This window comes from Bufo gargarizans, chromosome 7 (genome assembly GCF_014858855.1).
Source record: "Bufo gargarizans isolate SCDJY-AF-19 chromosome 7, ASM1485885v1, whole genome shotgun sequence".
NCBI lineage: Eukaryota > Metazoa > Chordata > Amphibia > Anura > Bufonidae > Bufo > Bufo gargarizans.
In genome coordinates this window covers 112,146,339-112,169,590 of record NC_058086.1, presented here as the reverse complement: position 1 = coordinate 112,169,590, position 23,252 = coordinate 112,146,339, and the positions used below count along the sequence as shown (strand labels likewise).

The following is a 23,252-nucleotide window of genomic DNA, read 5'->3' as shown; positions in this document are numbered from 1 at the left end:
CTATTTTGGTGGGCATATGCCTTTTTGATTGCTTACTGTTGTACTTTTTGTGATGTAAGTTGACAAAAAATTATTTAGCACAGTTTTTATTTTTTACTGTGTTCATCTGAGGGGTTAGGTGATGTGATATGTTTATAGAGCCATTTGATACAGATGCGGTGATACTTTTCCCCCCCATTTTTTACAAATAGTTTTTTACTTTATTTGGGTGAAATTACCATTTTTTTTGTGTGTTTTTTTTTTCTTGAAACTATTAATTTTTTGGGGGGAAAACTTTCTTTTTTCAACTTTTCTTTTCACTTTATTTTTTGTCCCACTTTTGGACTTCAACTTTTGGGGTCTGATCCCCTTTACAATGCATTCCAGTACTTCTGTATTGGAATGCATTGGCTGTATGAGTAATACAGTGTGTATTACTCATACAGCTTCCGGCCTGTGAGATCCAGGAGGCTGAATCTTACAGGCTTGTCACCAGAAGGCAGCGCTGATGCCTAAGGAAGGCATTGCGCTGCCTTCCATGCCATCGGGTCCCCCTTACAGCCGCATGGGGACCTGATGGCACCTCTGACCGCCGCCCTAACCTCCAGTAAACGTACTGACTCACTAACTTTGTGAGGCTTACATAATAGAAACCACCCAAAAATGACCCCATTTTACAAACTACACTCCTCAAGGTATTCAAAACTGATTTTACTAACTTTTTTAACCCTTTAGGTGTTCCACAAGAATTCATGGAATATAGAGACAAAATAAAAATAAACAAAATTCCAGTTACAAAGCAAGGGTTAACAGCCAAACAAAACTCAATATTTATGGCGCTGATTCTGTAGTTTACAGAAACACCCCATATGTGGTCGTAAACTGCTGTACGGGCACGCGGCAGGCAGCAGAAGGAAAGGAATGCCATACGGTTTTTGGAAGGCAGATTTTGCTGGACTGTTTTTTTACACCATGTCCCATTTGGTCAAAAAGATGTTTGCTGGTAAGCTTTCTGGACATCTGTGTATACTGGAAGCAGCATATGTGACTCCTGTTTCTAAAAGAGGATCTGTATATTTACATGCCATGCATGATTAAATCAACTAGTGCATATTCTTATATCTGTGAGAAGAGAAATATGAAGCTGTATTTGTACCCTAGTATGATTATGTGACAGTGGAAGCTGATTCTGCTGATGTAGTTGTAAATGTGGTTCTAGAGATGGCCTTGCGGTTCGCGCGCACCATACTTTTTTGCATAGCGCCAAACTTTGACCCATGATACATCCATCATGTGGGACAGGACAGCCAATTGAGACATTTCAGCACATGGACATACCCCCTACCCTATAACAGAACCCGATCTGGCAGCCATTTTACATTATTTGTTTTGCCAGTGTAGGGAGAGATTGCATTTTGGAGCAGGTACAGTTAGAGACACCAAACTCTAGCTAATAGGGCCACAAAAGTCCTTTCAAGGACTGGTATAGGTGTGCTATCTATAGGTGTAATATAGAGGGGTGTGATAGACTTATAATATACTTTCTAACATAGAAATGATAATATAGTGCATTTGTATTGTGCAGCAGTTGTGTGCGGTTCTGCTGTGGTACCGCATCTAGATAGAGGGATAAACGCTATTGGAGTAACTAATTGGAACGGGTGTAATATACCTGTTGCCCCCCCAAAAAAAACTGCTTGAGGGCTTCAATATACCTTCTTCCACAAAATCCTAATTGATGGGTGCGTTATACCTGTTTCTGCTAAATACTGATTGACGGGTGTCATATACCTTCTACCACAAAATACTGATTATGGGGTGCTATAGCTACATACCTTCTTCCACCAAATACTGATTGAGGGCTGCAATACACCTGCTTCCACAAAATACTGATTGAGGGGTGCCATATACCTGTTTCCGCCAAAAACTTTGAGGGGTTCTGTATGCCTGTTTCTGCCAAATACTGATTGAGTGGTGCTATCTACATGTTTCTGCCAAATAGTGATTGAGGGGCACCATATACCTTCTTCCACAAAATACTGATTTAGGGGTGCTATTGCTATATACCTTACATATTAACATACGGTAGTATAAAACATAGTATATAAGGCCAAAAAAAGACATTTGTCCATCCAGTTCGGCCTGTTATCCTGCAAGTTGATCCAGAGGAAGGCAAAAGAAAAATTGTGAGGTAAAAGCCAATTTTCCCGCATGAAGGGGGAAAAAATTCCTTCCCGACTCCAATCAGGCAATCAGAATAACTCCCTGTATCAACGACCCCTCTCTAGTAGCTATAGCCTGTAATATTATTACACTCCAGAAATCCATCCAGGCCCCTTTTCTATGTTTGTGTACAAACCTTCTTTCCTCCAGACTCAGAGGGTGTCCCCTCATCACAGTCACAGTCTGTACTTCTTCCTAGGTCAGACAGGGCACTTTTAATGGGGAATTTACTTTTACATTCTGCATTTCATCTGACAGTTTATTTTCCTCAGGGAAATACAGTGGAAAAAAAAAAATATTTAATAGCTTTGCTTTCTCCTCGTCGCTCTCTGCGACTTCCCACTCATTGCTCTATAGAGGGACGACACCTTCAAATTTGTACTTTTTACCATTTATATAATTGAAGAACATTTTAGGGTTAGTTTTGCTCTCTTTGGCAATTAATCTCTCAGTCTCTAGTGTCTTTTATTTGTTTTTTACATATTCTATCGTTTTCCTTATAGTTTTTCAGTGCTTCCTGGCCTCCGTCCTGTTTTAGTGATTTAAATGCTTTCTTTTTGTAATTTATTGCTTTCTTTACAGTTCTATTTATCCACATTGGTTTTTTCTTGTTCCTTAACCCTTTATTCTTATAAGGTATGTACCTCTCACAATTAGATTTAGGATGCTTTTAAAAATATCCCATTTTGTGGCGGTACTTTTTTGAAGTTTGGTATTTTTGTTCCTTCCTGCAGAAAAGCTAGTTTGAAGGATAATTTGAAGGTTATTACTTTATGATCACTATTTCCCAGGTGTCTCCCAACCTGCACGTCTGTTGTTCTGTCAGGTCTATTGGTTAATACTAAGTCCAGTATGGCCATCCCTCTAGTGGGGTTCTGAACCAGTTGGGAAAGGTAATTGTCTTTGGTTATTGCCAAGAACCTGTTTCCTTTATGAGATGTACAGCTTTCAGTTTCCCAGTCTATATCTGTGTAGTTGAAGTCCCCCATAATAACCACCTCATTATGATTTGCCGCCTCGTCTATCTCGTTTAGTAGTAGATTTTCTGTGGACTCTGGTATATTAGGTGGTTTATAATAAACTCCTATTAGTAATTTATTATTATTTTTGCCTCCATGTATTTCTACCCACAGTGACTCCACATGTTCATGTCCCTCACTTATATCTGTGGGCTTTAGAAAGGACTTTACATAAAGGCAGACCCCTCTCCTCTCCGGTTTTGACGATCCTTTCTAAACAGACTGTAACCTTATACATTAACCGCCTAGTTATTCCCACTATGTCATAGTCCTTCTCACATATCACTAATTCAAGTTCCCTAGTTTATTAGTCAGGCTTCTGGCATTAGTATACATACATTTAAAAGGTTTATTTATATTTTTTACCCTACTCCTTTCCTTCTGAACTGTTCTAGTACCTCCTTCCGTTCCTCCCCCAGTCCCAGTACCTTACCCCTGGTCGCTATCTACACTATCTTGCCATCCTATAACATAATTGCCCTCCCCCAGTCCCTAGTTTAAACACTCCTCAAACCTTCTAGCCATCTTTCCCCCAACATAGCTGCCCTTCCCCATTGAGGTGCAGCCCATCCCTACGTTTAGATACTCAATTTGTGATTCCAAATGGGTAATTTGCTCACATTTTGAACAGTGATATACACCCTTGAACGTCTGTCCCAGACAAGATGTGCACTGGACTGTGCTGTCAATAATGGAACACATACTAAATGGGGATTACACAACGAAAGCGAGAAATACAATAGAATGCAGTAATAAGAAGCTGATCTACTGCAGTCACCCACTGAAGTTCCTGAATCTGAAGTCACCTAATCTTAAGTCACACACTTATACAACACACACTTAAATCAAACACATGACGCGCAAACTTGCGTTATATGCCTGCTTATATAAATGGAGCTCTCAAAACCAGCCTGTTCCTCTGGATTCAAAGGACTGGGCTGCCCTCAAGGCTGGCTTTTTACCTCTCCTAATTAGACAGCCCAGAAAAAACTATGTTATCACAATATATTCTCAGCTGCTTTGCAATGAACCTTGCAGCAGTAGCAAGTCACAGTGTACAATAAAGTCAGATACAGCCACTCAGCAATGCACACAAATAATTTAGCTCTCAGATACTCCCTCACTTAATCTAAAGTCACACACTCATACAACACACACTTAAATCAAACACGCAATGTGCAAACTCGCGTTATATGCCTGCTTATATCAATGGAGCTCTCAAAACCAGCCTTTTTTTCCCTCTGGATTCAAAATGGCAAATGCTGATCGAGGCCTGTGATACACTTGCTCCCACAAAATAATGATTGATTGGTTCCATATACTTTCTTCCACAAAATACTGATTAAGGGGTGCTATTTCTATATACATTTTTCCAACAAATACTTATCAGGGCTGCAATATACCTTCTTCCACAAATACTGCTCTTCTCTACGGACTTAGTCAGAGGGTCATTTAGAAAATGACAGGCAGAGGAAGAGGCAGACCGTTCCGCAGGGAAGGTAGGGGTCGGGCAGGTTCACCAGGCCACAGCCTAAGTGGGAAATTGGAGATGGTGCGTGCGATAACTTCAAAGGGCGCACCAGAGTTGGTTGAGTGGCTATCTGCTTCTGCACCCTCCTCATCCACTGTATCTGCACCCAGGGCCGGCTCCAGGTTCATGTGGGCCCTTGGGCGATAAATCCCAGTGGGCCCCCATGAGGCATTTTTTTACATTGACATGTCCCCCTGTGGCTCCCACACGGTATAATGACCCCCAGTGGCCCCTATACAGTATAATGACTACTAGTGGCCCTTCACACAGTATAATGACTACTAGTGGTCCTTCACACAGTATAATGACTACTAGTGGCCCTTCACACAGTATAATGACTACTAGTGGCCCTTCACACAGTATAATGACTACTAGTGGCCCTTCACACAGTATAATGACTACTAGTGGCCCTTCACACAGTATAATGACTACTAGTGGCCCTTCACACAGTATAATGAACCCCCAATTCCCCCCCCCTTTGTATAATGACCACCTGTGGCCCTGCATTCAGAATAATAACCCCCCAGTGGCCCCCATTCAGAATAATGACCCCCAGTAGCCCCCACATATACTGTATGGAGGGGGCTCTGGGGGTCATTATACTGAATGGAGGGTCATTGGTGATCATTATACTAAATAGGGGACACTGGGGGTCATTATACTATGTAAAGGACCCTCACAGTATAATGACCCCACAGTGACCCTCCATTCAGAATAATGACCCCCAGTCGCCCCCACACTGGGGGTTATACTGTATGGAGGGGGCACGAGGGGTTATTATGCTAAATGGGGGGGTCAATGGGGATCATTATACTAAATGGGGGGCACTGGGAGTCATTATACTGTGTAAGGGGCCCTCACAGTGTGATGAATGACCCCCCAGTGGCCCCCTCACATACCTATCCTTGCAGGGGAGCTGGTGGTCCTGTCCATCACTAACCGCAGCTCCCTGCGCTACTTCTCTCCGGCGGCCCGCTGCAGCAGTGAGCCAGGCCTGGAGGAGAGAAGGAGATGTGCAGTGATGTAGCTAGAACTGACTGGGCCCCACAGCAAATTTTAGCCCCCCCCCCCCCCCCCCAATGTGTGTTCACATCACGTTTTTCCTATCGGTTTGATGTACACAAATGTGCAGCATTTGTATGCTGCAGAGTCAAGTAAAAAAATGCATACGTTAACGTATATGTTTTTATGTTTTTTTTACAATCGAACTGTATGGTGAACGGACACCACTGTACGGCATCAGTCTGAGGCATCTGGTAACGCATACATTTTTGGTATACATTAAATGGATGGCACAAATGGGATGTGAACCCAGCCTTAGTGTCAGAATAAGCACCAGTACACAGCGGAGCAGCGCGGCGGAGAGGGGAGGCCGCCATGTACTGACAGAGCGCTACCTGGTCCTGGTGGTCAGGGATGAGGACTGTGCTTCCCAAGGATCATTTTCTACTGGAAAATACAGGGCAAAGTATAATACACTAGAATCTATATAATATAGATATAAGCCCTACCCCCGAATAATAATACAATTAGGGGTCATTTATTATTTAGAAATACATCTATATTAGGCGTATTTCTGACACAGATTGTGGCGCAAAGGTCCTTAGCACCGCAATCTGTATCTTTTCCCGCTCATGCCAGGTCTAAAAAAAGTGGTGTGGGCATGGAAGGGGATACAGTCATGGCCATGCAGTTATTGGATACCACCGCCATATAGTGATAACACTGCCATACAATGATAAAACCACCATACAGTGATCGGATAAAAGGGTGTAAGAGGGCACAGTACAGGGAATGACTATGGGCACTGCACAGGGTGTGGTAAGAGGGCACAATGCAGGGTATAAAGGGGCACAGTACGGGGTGGGGGCACATGACCCTGTGATGTTAGAAGGTCCTTATGGTGAATGCGGTTCAGATGCCACCATAATGAGAGGTAGAGGAGTGAGACAGGGGCCCTGGATGGACAGGAGGGGTAGACACAGCAAGTAGGTGGAAGGGGCTCTGAGGGGGATTCATACAAGTAGTGGCAGGAGGTCTGTTCAGGGCAGCAATAGGAGATAGGAGGGTTAAACAGGAGCTCTGGATATATGAGGGAGGAAAGGAGACAGCAGGGGCCCCATGAGGATGAGATAGGACAGGATATGTGAGGGGGGGGAGGGGGGCAGGTGTCATGGAGACAAACTGCTTAATGAAACAGTAACACAACTAAATAGAATGAAGCAGCAGTAGATCGAAGAGTCCCCCCCTTCTGTCCCACAGACAAGAGACAGTCACAGTGCAGACTCACTCACAGACTGTCTTCACACTTCTCTGCTCCAGCTCCGGTCTCTCTCCTCAGGCAGCATGTGTCCTGTGTAGAGGGGGCGTGTCCTGTGTAGAGGGGGCGTGTCTGAGTCTCTGCAGCTCAGAGGGCCCACCAAAGGGGTACTGTGTAAGTGAAATGACATCAGTGAGAGCTCCCATCTGTATTGATGGAAGTGCTCATAGCAGCTCAGTGGCCCCCCCCCCAGGAGCATTGGGCCCCGGCGCTTGCCCGGGGATGCCGGGTTACGACACCGGCCCTGTCGCACCCTCCTCACTCTGCTGTATGCATCCCCAAAGACACCACCACCACCACCATAGCTCCTCCACTCGAGTCAGAGGAATTATTTTCTCATTCATTCCCAGACCTTACCAATGTGCAGCCATTCTTGGCATCGGATGAGGAAGAGGAGGTATAAACGGCTGCCACCCGGCGGTCTGACGACAGTTTTCAGATCAGATCAAGGAGGGTGGTCCCCGCTGTTGCTGCCTACTCTGAGATCTCTATTGTCAGTGGTGGTGAAGGTAACGATTAGTGTGGAGCGTGAACATTCAAATACCAAATTTTTATCGCGAATAGCTATATATTTGTTATATCTAATATTCTGAATTTTTGTTCCATCTGAGCACATGATTCCTCTCTGCTTCTTGCTTGTGGGCCAATGAGAAGGAAGCAATGTTAAGTTCACAACAATACTTACTGCACCAATCAGTAATCTATAGTCAGGTCTGCTAAAATGTGAAGTTGCATGTAGTGCGAAAAAATATTCTAATCTCTGCCGATTAGCGCAATTGCGAATATATTGGAGCACTTGACTCTCTGCATATAAAGCTATTGTAATGTACTGCTGTGCCAACCATTTTCTTCAGTCTCAGGAGAAACTCATGAAACTTCTAGCAGCTTGAAAAATGTAGCCAAAGTAACCCACGCCTGTATTTCGCATTTTAAATTTGCATTACGTGACTTTTACCGTTTGACGATTTTTCGCATTCAATTAAATAATCTCAAATTTGTGAATATGACGAATATTCTACAAAATATTTGTGAAATATTGTGAATTCAAATATAGCCCCTGCTGCTTATCACCAGTGAAGATGATGACGTGTCGATGGACATCACGTGGGTGCCCACAAGAGAGGAAGAGGAGGGGAGTTCAGAGGGAGAGATGGAGCAGCAGATAGGGAGGAGAAGCAGGCAGAACTCGCAGTGCACAGAAGGCAAAAAGCAGACTGGAAATGTATCTGGAGCAAGCCATCCACCATGCACGGTCATATCTTGCGCTCCCAGGACGCTGGCACATGGGTCCACAGTGTGGGACTTTTTTAATGTGTCTGCTGCTTATAATAGTGTTGCCATCTGCAGCCTGTGCTGTCAAACTCATAAGTCGCAGTAAGCCCAACACTCACCTAGGGACGACCACCTTAAGAAGGCACCAGGCCTCCCATTATCGCGCCCAGTGGGCGCAACACCGTCAGAACCCACAAAGCCACACTCCCGTCACTCCACATCCTGCCTCTTCTCCTTCTCCTCTCTTCGCCCATTTGTCCTCCACTCCACCTTCCACCGTGTCGTCTTCGCGTTCATCTGGCACAAGGCAGGCTTCCGTGGCCCAAATTTTCAAGTGTAAAAAAAAGCTGATGCTGGATAATCCTCCATAATAATAATGAGGGAGTTTGTGGTACAGACAATGAGGGAGTGTGTGGTACATCTGAAGTAGGCCTCGGAGCTGTACTCTCTCAGGACATCAATGGGGAGGAACATCCCGTTGTTTTCCTGAGCCGCAAACTTACCCCAGCCGAGACTAGGTACAGTATAGTGGAGAGAGTGCCTGGCACTCGAGTCTCTCCGCTATTATCTGTTGGGGAGAAAGTTCCATCTGGTGACCGACCACTCCCTCTTAAGTGGATGAGCGAAGCCAAAAAGAGGAATGCTCGGGTCACCAGTTTTTTTTTGTCTCTACAGAACTTCAAGTTTTCCATGGAACATAGAGCAGGCAGGTTACAGGGAAATGCAGATGCCCTGTCCCGGGTACACTGTCTGGTGGGTGTTCACCCCCTCAGTGTTGAACAAAGGGGGAAGGTATGCAGGAAAGCGCAAGGGGCCGTCATTGACGGAAGATATGGATCACTGAGGTTCCTGGCCTCGGTGAGGTAAGAGCCGGTAACTTTAAGTGTCAGCACCAGCTAGTGCTGACTGACAGTATTGGTAATTTGGTGTGGCTGTAAACCCGATCTGGGCCGGCTCTTACTGGGAGCAGCCAAAGTACAGGTTGGGTGGCTGTTCCCCACGTTCCAGGCCGGGTTTTGGTTAGGGATATAAAACCCAGCCAGCAGTCTCAGCTGGTTGTGGATTATCCTCCATTTCACAGTGAATATCTGTGGAGTCTCTGTGGTTTGGGATCTGCAATTTGTGTGCCGTACTAAAGGGCTGAGAGCTGTATTGCTGGGAAGCAGCCCCTAAAGTCTGTTGGGGCTGCTACTGCCAAAACCACTGAAAAGGTAAATGTTTTTTGTTTTGTGCACTTGCCATGGTGTGAATGAACACCAAGACGACAAACTGTCATTTTTGTGTGAATAAACAATGAACTGTTTAAGTCAAAGACTTAGTTTTTGCCTCTGTACTGCATCTGTTAATCTGCCTACCAGAGCGAATCCCCACAGGGGGGCATGTTTTTTCTACTGGAGCACATTATGGTTTTTTTTATTACTATTGAGGGGAACAATAGTTGGCATTCGTACTACTGGGGGCTCTATAGGCAGGAGTATTACTGGGGCATACTGTGAGGGCTTTATTACTGCTGGGAGGAAAATTTGTACTACTAGGACACTATAAGAGTATGTATTTACTACTGGAGCATACTGTGGTGAGTGTAATGCCAATGGAGCATTATGGTGGGCTTTTCATCAACTGTGGAGCACTGTGATGGGGTGTATTACTACTGGAGGCACTATATTGGGCTTTATTACTACTGGAGGCACTGTGGTGGGCTTAATTATTACTGGGTCACTATAGGGAGTTTTAATACTACTGGCGGTACTATAAGGGTCTATGTTTACTACTGGGGCACACTGTGGGGACATGACTACTACTGAAGGGCACAGTGGTGGACTTTATTAATAATGGGGACAGTATAGAGGGCTTTAGTTCTACAAGTGCACTATAGACAAGCATTATTATTTCTGGGACCCCTATGGGTGCATTATTACTATTGGGCATTATGATGGCTCTATAGGGGGAATTATTACTACTGAAGAGCATAATGTGGGTTTTACTACTACTGAGGGCACTGTAATGGTGGGCTTTATTATTTCTGGGGACTATGGGGGATATGATTACTAGTATGTGCCTTATAGGGGCATTATTATTTCTGGAGGACATTATTACTATTGGACACTCTAGGAGATAATTATTACTATAATTGAGACTTTTGGGAGCAGTATTGCTGCAGGCACCCTGGCACAGTATCCGCTTATTTTGTGGGGACACTAGGTTTACAACACTATTACTCTCAGGAGCGCTTGCATTTGCTAGGAACAATTATTTTTTAGGACACTGTGTGGCAATAATTATTGAAGGAGGAACTATCTTTCTACTGTATAGTATTGGTGGTGGAAGGACTGGGTATTTAGAAGGTGGGAAGGATGATTGAAAAGTATGAACCTGAGATGTCTGTGTGGCAAACTCTCTACAGAGACGAGACATCCATATAATATGAGACATCACTGGATGTAATAGGTATGTAGTGATGTATTCTCCTGTTTATTTGTTAGTCTGGGATGTGGGATAATAAAAAATAGTATTGAGGTAGTCAGTTCAAACTTTTTGTCATTAGGGGATACTCAGTGTGAAAAGGTTGAAAACTACTAATTTGCTGATTTATGTCTTAGAGTTTCTTGGATGTATTGTGACAGCCATTAATACTTGTAGGTTAGATACTAATGAGAAGGCTTCTCAACAACTGATTTTTTATTATAGAATATTTACATAGTATACGCATTAAAATCTTTATAGTTTTGATGCTTTATCTGTTCTATCCTTAGTCATTTGAAAGAAGGTTTGTTATTTGTTCTTGTACTTGACGTTTAGATTTTTTTAAGTTTCTCTACAAAACATCCTGTTAACGCCTTGCCGACCTAGGACGAGAATGCTCGTCCTAACTGGCCGGTACTTCAGGCGCTAGGACGAGCATTCTCGTCCTAGGGTTAACGCGCTGCCCCACATGCGCTGCCATGTATCTGCCAGCATCGGTGATTAACCCCCTGTATGTCTGTGGCAGCTTGTACATCCACATCAGGTCCCCAAGCCGCGGTGACGGGGACCCGATGGTTGCTATGGCAGCCCTGATGTCTTGAACAGGCATCGGTACTGCTAGCTACGGAAGCCCAGGATATCCTGCCCCAGGGCTGGGTTGCCTAGGTAACTGTTAGTGTCTTAGTGTAAGACACTGACAGTTCAATACAGCACAATACAATTATATTGTGCTGTATTGAAACAGGGATCAGACCCTGAAATGTTGAGAGACAGAAGTTTTAACAGAAGTTAAAAAAATAAAGTTTTACAAAAAAATTAAAAGTAGAAAAAAAGCGCCCTTTTCCCAAAAGAGTAAACATTTTTTTTTTAAAATAGGGAAAAAAAGAAAAGTAGACATATTATGTATTGCCAAAAATATCACATGACCTAACCTCTCAAGTAAACGCCGTCAATTTTTTTTTATGAAAACTGTGCTAAAAAAAAACATTTTTTTTGTCACCTTACATCACTAAAAGTGCAACACCAAGTGATCAAAAAGGCGTATGCCCCCCAAAATTGTAGCACTCTAACCATAATCCCGCAAAAAATGAGCCCATACCTAATACAATGACCTAAAAATAAAAAATAAAACTATGGCTATGACTATGGAGACACTAAAACATGATTTTTTTTGTTGATATCATTGTGTAAAAAATAAAAAGTATGTAACCTGCTCTATAAAAATATCACATCAACTAACCCCTCAGGTGAACACAGTAAAAAAATATATATATATAAAACTGTGTCAAAGCTATTTTATGTCACCTTAAATCACAAAAAGTGTAATAGCAAGCGATCAAAAAGTCATATGCACCCCAAAGTAGTGCCAATCAAACCTTCATCTCATCCCGCAAAATTTTTTATCCTACCTAAGACAATCGCCCAAAACATAAAAAAACTATGGCTCTCAGACATATGTAGACACTAATACATGATTTTTTTTTTGTTTCAAAAATTGTTTAAAACATATATAAATAAAGTATACATATTAGGTATTGTCGCGTCCATAAGAACCTGCTGTATAAAAATATCACATGACCTAACCCCTCAGGTGAACGCCATAAAAATATAAAAAAACACAAAATTTAATAGCAAGCGATCAAAAAGTCATATGCACCCTAAAATAACATCAATCAAACCGTAATCTCGTACTGAAAAAATGAGCCCCTACGTAGGACAGTCGCCCAAAAAATAAAAAAAACTAGAATATGGACACACACAAAAAATCTTATTTTTTCAAAAATGCTTTATTATGTAAAACTGAAACAACCAGTCATATTTGGTATTGTCGTGTCCGTAACAACTTGCCTTATAATAGCACATGATCTAACCTGTCAGATGAACATTGTAAATAAAAAATAAAAACGGTGCCAAAACAGCTATTTTTTGTTACCTTGCCTCACAAAAAGTGTAATATAGAGCAACCAAAAATCATATGTACCCTAAAATAGTACCAACAAAACTGCCACCTTATCCCGTAGTTTCCAAAATGAGGTATTTTTTTGGAGTTTCTACTCTAGGGGTGCATCAGGGGGTCTTCAAATGTGACATGGCAGCTTAAAATTATCCCAGTGAAATATGCTTTCCAAAATCCATATGGCTTTCCTTTCCTTCTGTGCAATGCTGTGTGCCTGTACAGCAGTTTACAACCACATATAGGGTGTTTATGTAAACTACAGAATCAGGGCAATAAATAGTTTAGTTTGGCTGTTAACCCTTGCTTTGTTACTGGAAAATGTGGATTAAAATTGAAAATCTGCCCAAAAAAGTGAAGTTCTGAAATTTCATCTACATTTTTTTATTAATTCTTGTGGAACACCTAAAGGGTTAGCAAAGTTTGTAAAATCAGTTTTTAATACCTTGAGTGGTGTAGTTTCTAAAATGGGATTGTTTTGGGTGATTTCTGCAACACCCCAGAGTTGTGTTACTACATGCCTTTACCCCACTACTGTATTCTAAGAGTTTTTACCTTGTCATCTGTTATTATTTTGCTTATGTCTTCACAACTGTGCATTTAAAACTACGGTATGTTAAATGTAAATTTTCTTGTAATTTTCCATGTTCACCAGCAGGTGGCAGCAATGGATTGGTAAGAAGCTAGTTACAGTTTAGTATATCTAGGTTCTAGCTTAGCTCCCCCCTGTGGAGGTGTGGACTGTTTCCACATCCTTCAGCAATGGAGGAGAAGGAAGTTAGGTCAGTGTGCCAGCCACCCCTGTTGGGGAAGGCTGTGTGATGGAGTTCAGGAGTCCCCATGCATAGGGAAGAAAGCCAGGATCTTGTCTTTGCTGAGGCATTGATCATATCCCCAGACTGAGCCCTGCAGCCTCAGCTGGATGAAAAGAAAGCAGACGACCTCCAAAGTTCCAGGACGAAAGCATCCCCTTAGAATATATCTGTGAGTCAAGTCCAGAGACCTAGGAGAAGCCATTCCTCCTCAGCTAGTCTGTCCCCACAAAGTAGAAGGTGCAGTTTCAAAGCAGAAGATTAGTTCCTGCCACAGTTACAGAGATAACAAGCAGACAAATTATCCTGCAAGCTTACATTAAAGCAGAAGCATTTATTTCTGCCAATGATTGCCAAAACCTGCTGGGACCAAAGACCAAAGCTGTATTCTGTTTGGATACAAGTTATCTTCAGTAAAGAAAAGTTTGAAATTCATCTAAAGGTCTGGACATAATTTCTGCTGTAAAATCCCTCCATTACTCCTACTATCACTACACTCAAATTTATTGCAAGTGAGCCAGGAGCCAGGAGTCCAGCCGTACCCAGGTAGGAGACATCATTGACACAATTATCACCACCTTTAGAGAGATTAGCCATTACACCACTCTGGCATTCCTAACCTGGGACGTGCGTTCTAACACCTTGGGAGGGCCCTGTGATAGTACCCTGACTATGCTGCAATTGGCATCACAAACTAACTATAGACTATTAACCACCCATATCCTGGCCCACTGCATAAGTGGCATCAGTGTACCCCGTTCCTGGTCACTGCAAAAGTGGCGTCGCGAACAGGATCGGATTGTGTGCCTATCTCTGCTACAAGACCTACAGACTGTACCAAAACCCTGGAAATTGACTTTATTGACTTAATTGCGGTGCCAGAAAGCACTGCACTTAGAATGCATCGGCACTGGGAAAACTCAAGAACGCCTTCTCAGGAGCGCGAAAATTATGACTACACCCCCTAGAAGTGGGAAAACTAAAGACTGCCCACCAAGAACTCTGCAATGTGAGCCAAGGGAGTGAATACTCAACCCTCATTTCCTGCACTGAGTGAGAGAGCAGAAGCAGAGATGGCGCTCCCACAACCCAAGTGGGGAGAAATGTTTGTCAACAGGGAGCCAGTCTACGACCAGTACCCACCGGAGCTCCGCGTGTCCCAGTTGGTCCAGAAGAATGGCCCATCGACGCTGCGGTGGCTGATGCGGTGGCTGATTCTGCACCCAAGATGGCTGCCAACGTCCAGCCCGCTCCCGTGGAAGCAGCTACCATCAAGGCACCAGAGGAGATGACCACATCTGCTACCTCACAGCCTGCACCAACGACAGACGCCCCGGTCCAAGAGCCAGTTGCACCACCGGAGGAGATGACCGCCGTTCTGAAGACAGGAGCGAGGACACCGGGTGACCAGCAGGAGGAATCTGCCACCCGGCCGCGACACAAGGTAGCAGTCCCGCTCCCTTAGGCCCCGGTCCAGCCCGTAGCTACTCCTGCATCACGCCCAGTGGGTCCCGATACTGCTTCTAGGCCCAAACAGTCCTCACTCCGCACACCTGCTGGTGCGACGGAAGCGGCCGGAGTTTCCACTCCGCCGTCCAGAAGAAATAGCCCCAGGCCAGGTCAGCTTAATTCAGAGGTCCCGCTAGAGATAACCGGTCACATCCAGACCCCATGGGAATATAAGACCGCCATAGAGGAGTGGGTCAAACAAGTCCTATACGACCCCCAGCCTGGCGACCCTAAGCTTACCAGACGGACAGGGACAGTCCTCTGGTTTTCCATACAGCGAGGAGTGGGCTTCCTCTAGGACAACTAGGACAACAGTGCCCCTACTTTCCACAGGCCCGTCAGTCTGTATGTGGGTGATCAAGTAGAGTACACCCCAGTGCGGTCCCTTTAAGGCCCCTTCGCTGCAGCAGGAGTGACTCTACTCGCCAAGCCATTATCCCCTGCCTTAACCCCCTAACCTGGCTGCACCTCCAACACTACAGGTGGGCCAGATCAACAACTAGAAGCTACCACAGGCCCCCCAGTTTGCCTGCCAGAACCCCTTCAGCCGAAGGTTTTGCCCACCTCTGCACTGGCTAGGGATTCCCATTTGCAGCATGTTGCAGCTGCATTTTGCAGGCTGACACCACAAGAGGCCAGTGGCACACCACTGCAGCTGCCAAGTTGAGCTTTCAAAGGCAGGAACACCCCCTAATGAGCTTCAGCATCTCCAGCAGCGAGGAGGACATGCATGTCCTCCTCTAATAATGCTCCCTTTCTAAAAATAAAGGACTATTGGGAGCCACAGTGCTGGCCAGTTTTGTTGTTTCGGGTTGCCACAAGTTAGAGCCTCATCTGAATGGCCACTCTTGTGAGGACTCCCCCCATCATCAACAACCTTTTATGCCCCAGTTCATTGTTTTATCACCTTTCTCAGGTTACTTGAGAGCCTCATTGAACTATGGTTCCCATTATGCTGCTGTTCTATGTGCTTTTATATAACATTTTATACCTTCCATGGGATTACAATTACCTTTATTGTTCCTGTGGATTACAATTGACTTTTACCTGTTTCCAGAGAATTCTACATCAAGCACTTCAAAGAAAAAGGATTTAAGGCATAGTTGAGCGTATTATTGCACTAATAAATGCATAACGTTTTTGTCTTTCTATTATGTCTACAGGTTATGCAACCTTACAAGCTTGGACTCAAGCATGTACCTGAGCTCTTTGTGATCTCTATTGCTATATTATTGCACTGTTTATTTACTTAAGTTTACAGGTGAAGCAACGTTCAAGTATCATATGCCCATTGTGTGTATTCTTTTCTAGGTGCCGCAATGTGACCTTCATGCACTTATTGTTATATTGCACTAACTTTTGCCTTTAGCCATCCTACACCCGGTGTTGTATATCCTAGGTACCCAGGGTAGGACCAAGTGGTAAGTCTCAGGCAGGTCCAGTAACTACACGGGTAACCCCGCTGCTTTGGGAATGGTTAGAGGAGTTTTTGACCCCTCCTTCCCGTTTGTTATTTGTTCACGATTGCTCCCATCCTGAGGTGTCTTCCAGGAGTTTCATGGGATTGTTATACCCTCCTCCTATGACATTGCCAGAAGCATATGGAGAAGCTGATACTTCCCCTTCTGTGCCTTTGCCTAAGGTATGGCGCCTCAAACCTTAGAGCCATTTTAGCTACCCATAGTGACCGTGCTATAAGCCTTATATTTAGACTTTGGTGCAGGGAAGGGAGTACAGGATAAAGCTACCCTTCTATTTGCGGGCATTTCATTACATAATGGTGGGACTACAGAGTAAAGACACCCCCATGCTTTCTTTGGTGTTCAGAGGCCGGAACACTTCAAAGTCAGTCAGTAGTGATTGCTTAGTGCAGACCTTTGGTTCACTGGTTATATTGAGAGGGAAACTGTTACTTAGAACACCCTACTCATGCGGGCAGGAACCTCAGAATGCCCTGGATAAGTAAAAGCGTTTTAAAGTTATCACCACATAAAGTGACACTGGTCAGATTTGCATAAAATGGCCTAGTCCTTAAGGTGAAAAATAGCAAGGTCCTTAAGGGGTTATAAGATAAATGGAAGCTAATTGTGTGGTTGTTTTTAACTAGGTGATCCTCAGCTTGTATGTCTTATAGTGCTTCAAGTTTATTGCTTACATAAGACCAAATATGTTTTGCTGTAGATTCATTCTGCTCCCTTTCTGACGGGTAATAATGGTCATGGAGAAGAACATGTTTTCCTTATTTTGTCTTTGAATACTGTACGGCAGAATGATCAAGCACTATGGGATATATAATTTGAATCCTATATTATGATATTATTTGGGCACAGTACGGTAGTATGTATTATCTGTAAATTCCGTCTGAGGAGCGATCACAGCAATCACCAGCATTTACTGTATGGTGGTTATTAATCTATGTCATATAAGAGTAACACCTTAAACGTTATTTAATTTGTATTCTTACCAAGAGTGTATATTTTGTTCAAGAAAAACCAGAGCCCCAAGTCAAATGAGAAGTTTGAGACGATAATAGAAAAAAGACAGTGATTTAATCAGAGCCATACTCAAAATATGGACATCTATACACATATCTTATATCTTACATTGTTTTCTATGTCCTTTAAAATAAAGTTCATCAATTGAAACATCAATGTTTCCTGAGTGCAGAAAACACATGTTTGTACGATGCCAAGTGAACTATACTGGAGTTTATGTAATTTAATGGTTTGGTTTTCTGTTTACATACTTTCTCAGTAGATTTCATTTCAAAAGCCTTAGATGGCAGGTCACATGCTGCAGGAAAGGGGGATAGTTTGTCAGATAATGCCATCTACCCCTGCACGTACACATCTCCAATTTAAGGATGATCTAATTTTGCTTTTCTCATCAAGCAACAGAAAAGCTAGATTTGGGCCTGACTGATGGCTCCATTTGAAATTGTCATGTAAATATAAATGTGAATATAAATGTGTCATGTGAGTATAAATACAGTGTTGATATCTTTATAAAAGCCATCTCACAGTCTTACATAGTGCAAGTAAAAAATATACTCTACATGCTCGTTTTAACCATCTGTTGATTCTTCTATTCGTTTTCTTATAGCTGGCCATATTAAATGAAGATGTAGCAATTGCAGATTCCTGTTTTTTTTATCTTGCAGATTGGGTGGAATTTACCCCATATGAGATAGGAATGGCAAAATATGGCACATTCATGTCTCCAGAAATTTTTGGAAGTAAATTTTATATGGGCACGGTTATAAAGAGATATGAGGAATATCCACTGCACTTTTTTATGGGTATGTAAGCCATTTGGCAAACAATATTACTAGAGATAGTGTTCTTCAAATTATACAATGGTATGAATTCTTAAATTTTTTATTTTTTTTATAAGTGTGTAAATTGAAGACAAGTACACTCTGTGAGTTAGAGCTGTAAACCTTTTTTAGATCATGCATAGACTGTGTAATGTTAATAACCATTGTGAGTTTAATGTAGTGAAAAATTGATTGCAGCATCCACAATGGTCTGTTAGTTATAGGCCGCTTTCACATGGTCAGTATTTGATAAGTATTTTTCATTAGTATTTGTAAGCCAAAACCAGGATTGGGTCCAAAACACAAGTCTGTACATTAGGCACTTGATCCTAGCCTGGGATTATAACCCAGAGTGCATGTTTGAGTCTCGCTATCACTATTGTGATTATCCATTTAGCCTCCTTTGCTGTCTGGATTTATTTTTCCATCACATTATACACTGCTCGTGTCCATGGTTATGATGAACCTACAACCATCAGTAGTGGCCGTCTTGCACACTATAGGATAAAGCGCTAGCCTATGCGGAACCCCACAGTCCCAGCCACTAGAGAGGCCGGGACCTTTTTCTATTGAGCAGCACAGTGGCTCAGTGGTTAGCATTGGTGCTTTCCAGGGCTGGGGTCCTAGGTTTGAATCCGACCAAGAACAACATTTGCATGGAGGTTGTATGTTCTTCCCGTGTTTGTGTAGGTTTCTTCCAGGTACTCCAGTTTCCTCCCACACTACAAAGACGCACTCATAACCCCTTGAGACCAGCAGTGTATAATGTGAAAATTAATCAATCCAGCAGAAAAGGCAACATGGACAAGCACAGAACATTAGTAAGGGCCTTGTATTAACTTTGTCTACATGGTAATAGCCATTTGGTGAAGTGAGACAACCCCTTTAAGGATGTTAAATTACCACGTGTGCTAATCAACAAATAGTCTCTGGTCATTTAAAGGGTTATTCAGTAACCGATATTGATAACCTATGTTCTGGACACCCAAAACCCTCGCCAATCAGCTGTTAGAAGAGGCCGGGTACTCTGTGCGGCCTCTTCCTAAGCCATGTGACATCGCTCACCGCACATCGGTCACATAGCCTAGTTGCAGCTCAGCCCCATTAAAGTGAATTGGGCTGGGCTGCAATATCAAGCACAGCCGCTATACAATGTATGGCACTGTGCTTGGGAGAGATGTTGGGAATTAGTTGCGCTCACCAGAGCCCTGTGAGCGCAGTGGTTCCTTGTAACAGCTGATCAGTGGGGGTGCTAGGTGTTGCACCCGGACGATCTAAGAAATGATGACCTATCCTGAGGTCCTATCGGTGTCAATTGTGCGCCCACAAGTACACGCAGCCCTATTATAGATTTTCCTGCTTGGGATAGTTTAGTAGGGATGAGTGGACCCTTGGATGTTCCGGTTTGTCGGGTTCAGCCGAACTTCGGTTTGAAGTCAATGGGGACCCGAGCTTTGGTGCACTAAAATGGCTGTAAAATAGTCATAGTAAGGGCTAGAGGGCTTCAAAATAAAGCAAAATGGGGGTAAGAGCAGGAAAATTGCCCTGCAAAGAAATGTGGATAGGGAAATGACTTAAAATAACATAGAATAGAAAAAAAAAAAAATTGTGGAAGCAGCGGTAGAGGAGGAGGCGATAGCGAAGACATTTTTTTTTTAGTTTTTATTTTTCCCTTTATTTATTTTATTTTTTTATAAATTTGGGAAGGCCCCAAAACATTTAAAAATGGAAAAGAGAATGCAAAGAGAAAGTGCCCTGGAGTATAACAATAGCTGGGTGCGGCCGGTATACTTGTCTATTAAGTACAAGGTACGGATAAGTCCTTTGGGATCCATAGCTGGTTCATTTGATGAACGTGAGCTTGTCCACGTTGGCTGTGGACAGGCGGCTGCGCTTGTCTGTGATCACCCCCTAGCCGTTCTAAACACACTGTCACGATTCTAGTGGAATACTGCTGGAATCCAATGGCAGGGACAAGGCCTGTACACAGGAAACACCAGAGTCTTGAATAGGTGGTTGCAGGACTGAAGTATGTAGCAGAGCCAAGCAGGCGGAGCCGTTACCGGTAGCAATGGTGCAGGACCGAAGTATGAAGCAGAGACGAGGTTAGACGAGCAATGGGTCAGGGCAGGCGGCGCAGGAACGTATTCAAGCAATCCAGGTCGGCAACAGGAGGTAGCAGGATGTCACAAAGTAGCAGGGTAAACCGCAAGTAGGAGGAACAAACCAGAGAGCTAGTTCAAAGCAAGAGGATTGCACGAGCAGAAGCTAAATACAGTACTCAAGCAATTAGTAACAGGCTTGAGAGGTTTAAATGTGAAACAGGAAGGTTGATGGCACCCAGCTGAGACACGATCCACCATCTTAACTGAGGAAAAACTTGAGGGCAAGACAATCTGAACTAAACAGACATAGCAGGATGATTCCTGACACACACGTTCGGACAATACACTGGCCGCAGAACAGCTAAAAAAACTGAAGGGCCGATCCTAAATGAGCCGTCTCCACGCAAACTCCAGACTGGGCGGTGAAAGGGGGCAATACGGGTGCGGCGGAAGCAGGGGAGTGCCAATTAGGATTTGACAGCACCTCTGGGAGACTAAGGGTTCTACAGGCCTGTGAACGCGGTGGCTGCCACCGTACCAGCTGGAACTGCCCTTCTGGTGCTCGCCATTTCACCAGGGAATACGGCAGTGCTGGTATAAGGTCCCGGATGTGCTGCGCTGCTGGTGTATGCCGCACCATAAACAAGATCAGCGCTAGCACCACTCTGCTGCAAATGAGGCTCATCATGTGGGGTATGCAGAACCCTGAGATGGGATCGGATACGCCTGACCTTAGCAGGGACCTCTACCTCGCCATCTTCGCTAGCGGTTAGAGTGCCACTGCTGTCTACAGGTTCATATTCTGAACCACTGGATTCAGCGGGTGAGGCGTCCCCATCGCTTTCATCCATCACAGACAGAATCCTGTAGGCCTCTTCAGCGGAATACCCCTTGTTTGACATTTTGGGTTCACTAAATTTAGGGGGTATTCCTACCTAGGAAAAAGAGCAAACCTACCTAGTAAAAAGGAGTGCTTGCGAAGTAAAGCTGCGATCGCTAGTAAAGATCCAAAAAGCTCAAAAGTGATCTTTATAGCGGCGCAGCGATTTTACAGTGTTTTTGCAGTGATCAGAAAAAAATTAAAATTCTGTCACTGTGGTGGGGCGAACTGAACGCAAGTGTGCGCACAAGATCAGTCCTGATCGGGCGAACACTGCGTTTTGTAGAGCCTAAGGTGACTCTAATGTACTTATATAGATCTGAATGCGATCAGTATTGATCACTTACAGATACTATATAGTACTAGTGCTGATTAGCGACAGCGATGACGCTAATCAGCGACTAATCAGTGACTGCGGTGCGGTGGGCTGGGCACTAAACTACCTAGCAAGTAGCTAACTACCTGGCGGTGATGGATGAGGGACCCTTACCGGGGTGTGATCAATGACAGGGGGGTGGACAAGGGGGTGATCAGGGAGTCTAATATGGGTGATCAGGTGCTAAATAAGGGGTTAATAAATGACAGAGTAATGTCTAATGTGTAGTGTGGTGATTTGGTGCTACTTACAGAGCTGCCTGTGTCCTCTGGTGGTCCAGGTAGCAGTTATATCGGACACTATTTTTAAAATAGCGTCTCACATTCCGATTTTATTGGTCATTTCAAAAATCCACAGCCTGCCAGCCAATGATCTCGGCCGGCAGGCTGCAGATGAACTTGTGAACTACGCAATCCTGTGAGCGCGCGTTCACAGGAAATCTCGGCTCACGCGAGATGACGCAGATGGGCGTTAGTGTGACCTGGCAGCGCCGCAGCAATCACGCCTTTTGGCGTTAGCGAGACGGGGGGTGGTTCAGGAAAGCATGTTGTCCTTCTAACCAGTAATCAGCACTGGTTAGAATGTGGGCAACTCGGCGGCCGTTTGACTTTTTTAAAATGCAAAGGAATGCTATGTGTCTCCAAGCTTTAATGTTGTGGATATACTCATTAATTCTTGATTTTAATTTTCTCGTAGTTCTCCCCACATATTGGAGGCCACAAAGGCACGCCAATAGATACAAGACCCCTGTACATTCACACGTAATTTCCCCCTTTATTTTAAAATCCAGATCTTCTTTTTTATTTGAGTGAATTACTTGTACACTTCTGATTCTATTTCCTTTGGTACTGTTTTTACACGGGAGGCAAAAGCCACACCATGTGAATTTGTTCCCTTTCCTTTTAACGTTTTCGGTTGGAATTAAACTTTGCACCAGATGCTGGCGCAGGTTCAGGGTTTTTTAATATATGATCTCTGATTGATCCAGAATAACATCTCCCAAAATTGGGTCATTTTTTAAAACCACCAAATTTTTCTTAATGGCCTTTTTCATAAAACCCCTGCTCATATTATATTGGGTAAGAAAGGTGAAACGGAAATCCTTTACTTTCTATTCACCCTTTTTTTCTCCCAATCTCCCACTTTCCTCTATATTTTTACAGCAGATGGTCAAATCCTTTTCTAGATATCTTTTTCTACAAATAGCTCATGAATGACCTGTCTTTGTATTTTATAGGTCACCGTATAATTGCAATAAATTATCTTGAATTATCCTTTTGGTATAATCAATAACAATTGTTATATCTAGGAAGTTAATAGAGGTGGCGCTGATGCTACTCGTAAATTTGAGATTCCAATAATTTTTAAGATCTGTAATTAGATATATCAATCCCTGTTGTTCTCCTTTCCATATTAATAAACAGTCATCAATATAACGTTTCCAAATCCGCAGTTCTACATCTTTTTTTCTCTAGGATAGGATTGACTCTTTC

At 43.5% G+C, this 23,252-nt stretch overlaps 1 protein-coding gene across 1 annotated transcript in view; it reads left to right on the top strand.

Annotated features, from left to right (window-relative positions):
* PLA2G4A (phospholipase A2 group IVA) overlaps window positions 1–23,252 on the top strand; it is a 244,534-nt gene that overhangs the window by 113,865 nt on the left and 107,417 nt on the right. The window contains 1 exon segment of the mRNA XM_044301970.1: window positions 18,243–18,380. Within this exon segment, the coding sequence (XP_044157905.1) occupies window positions 18,243–18,380 (138 nt within the window).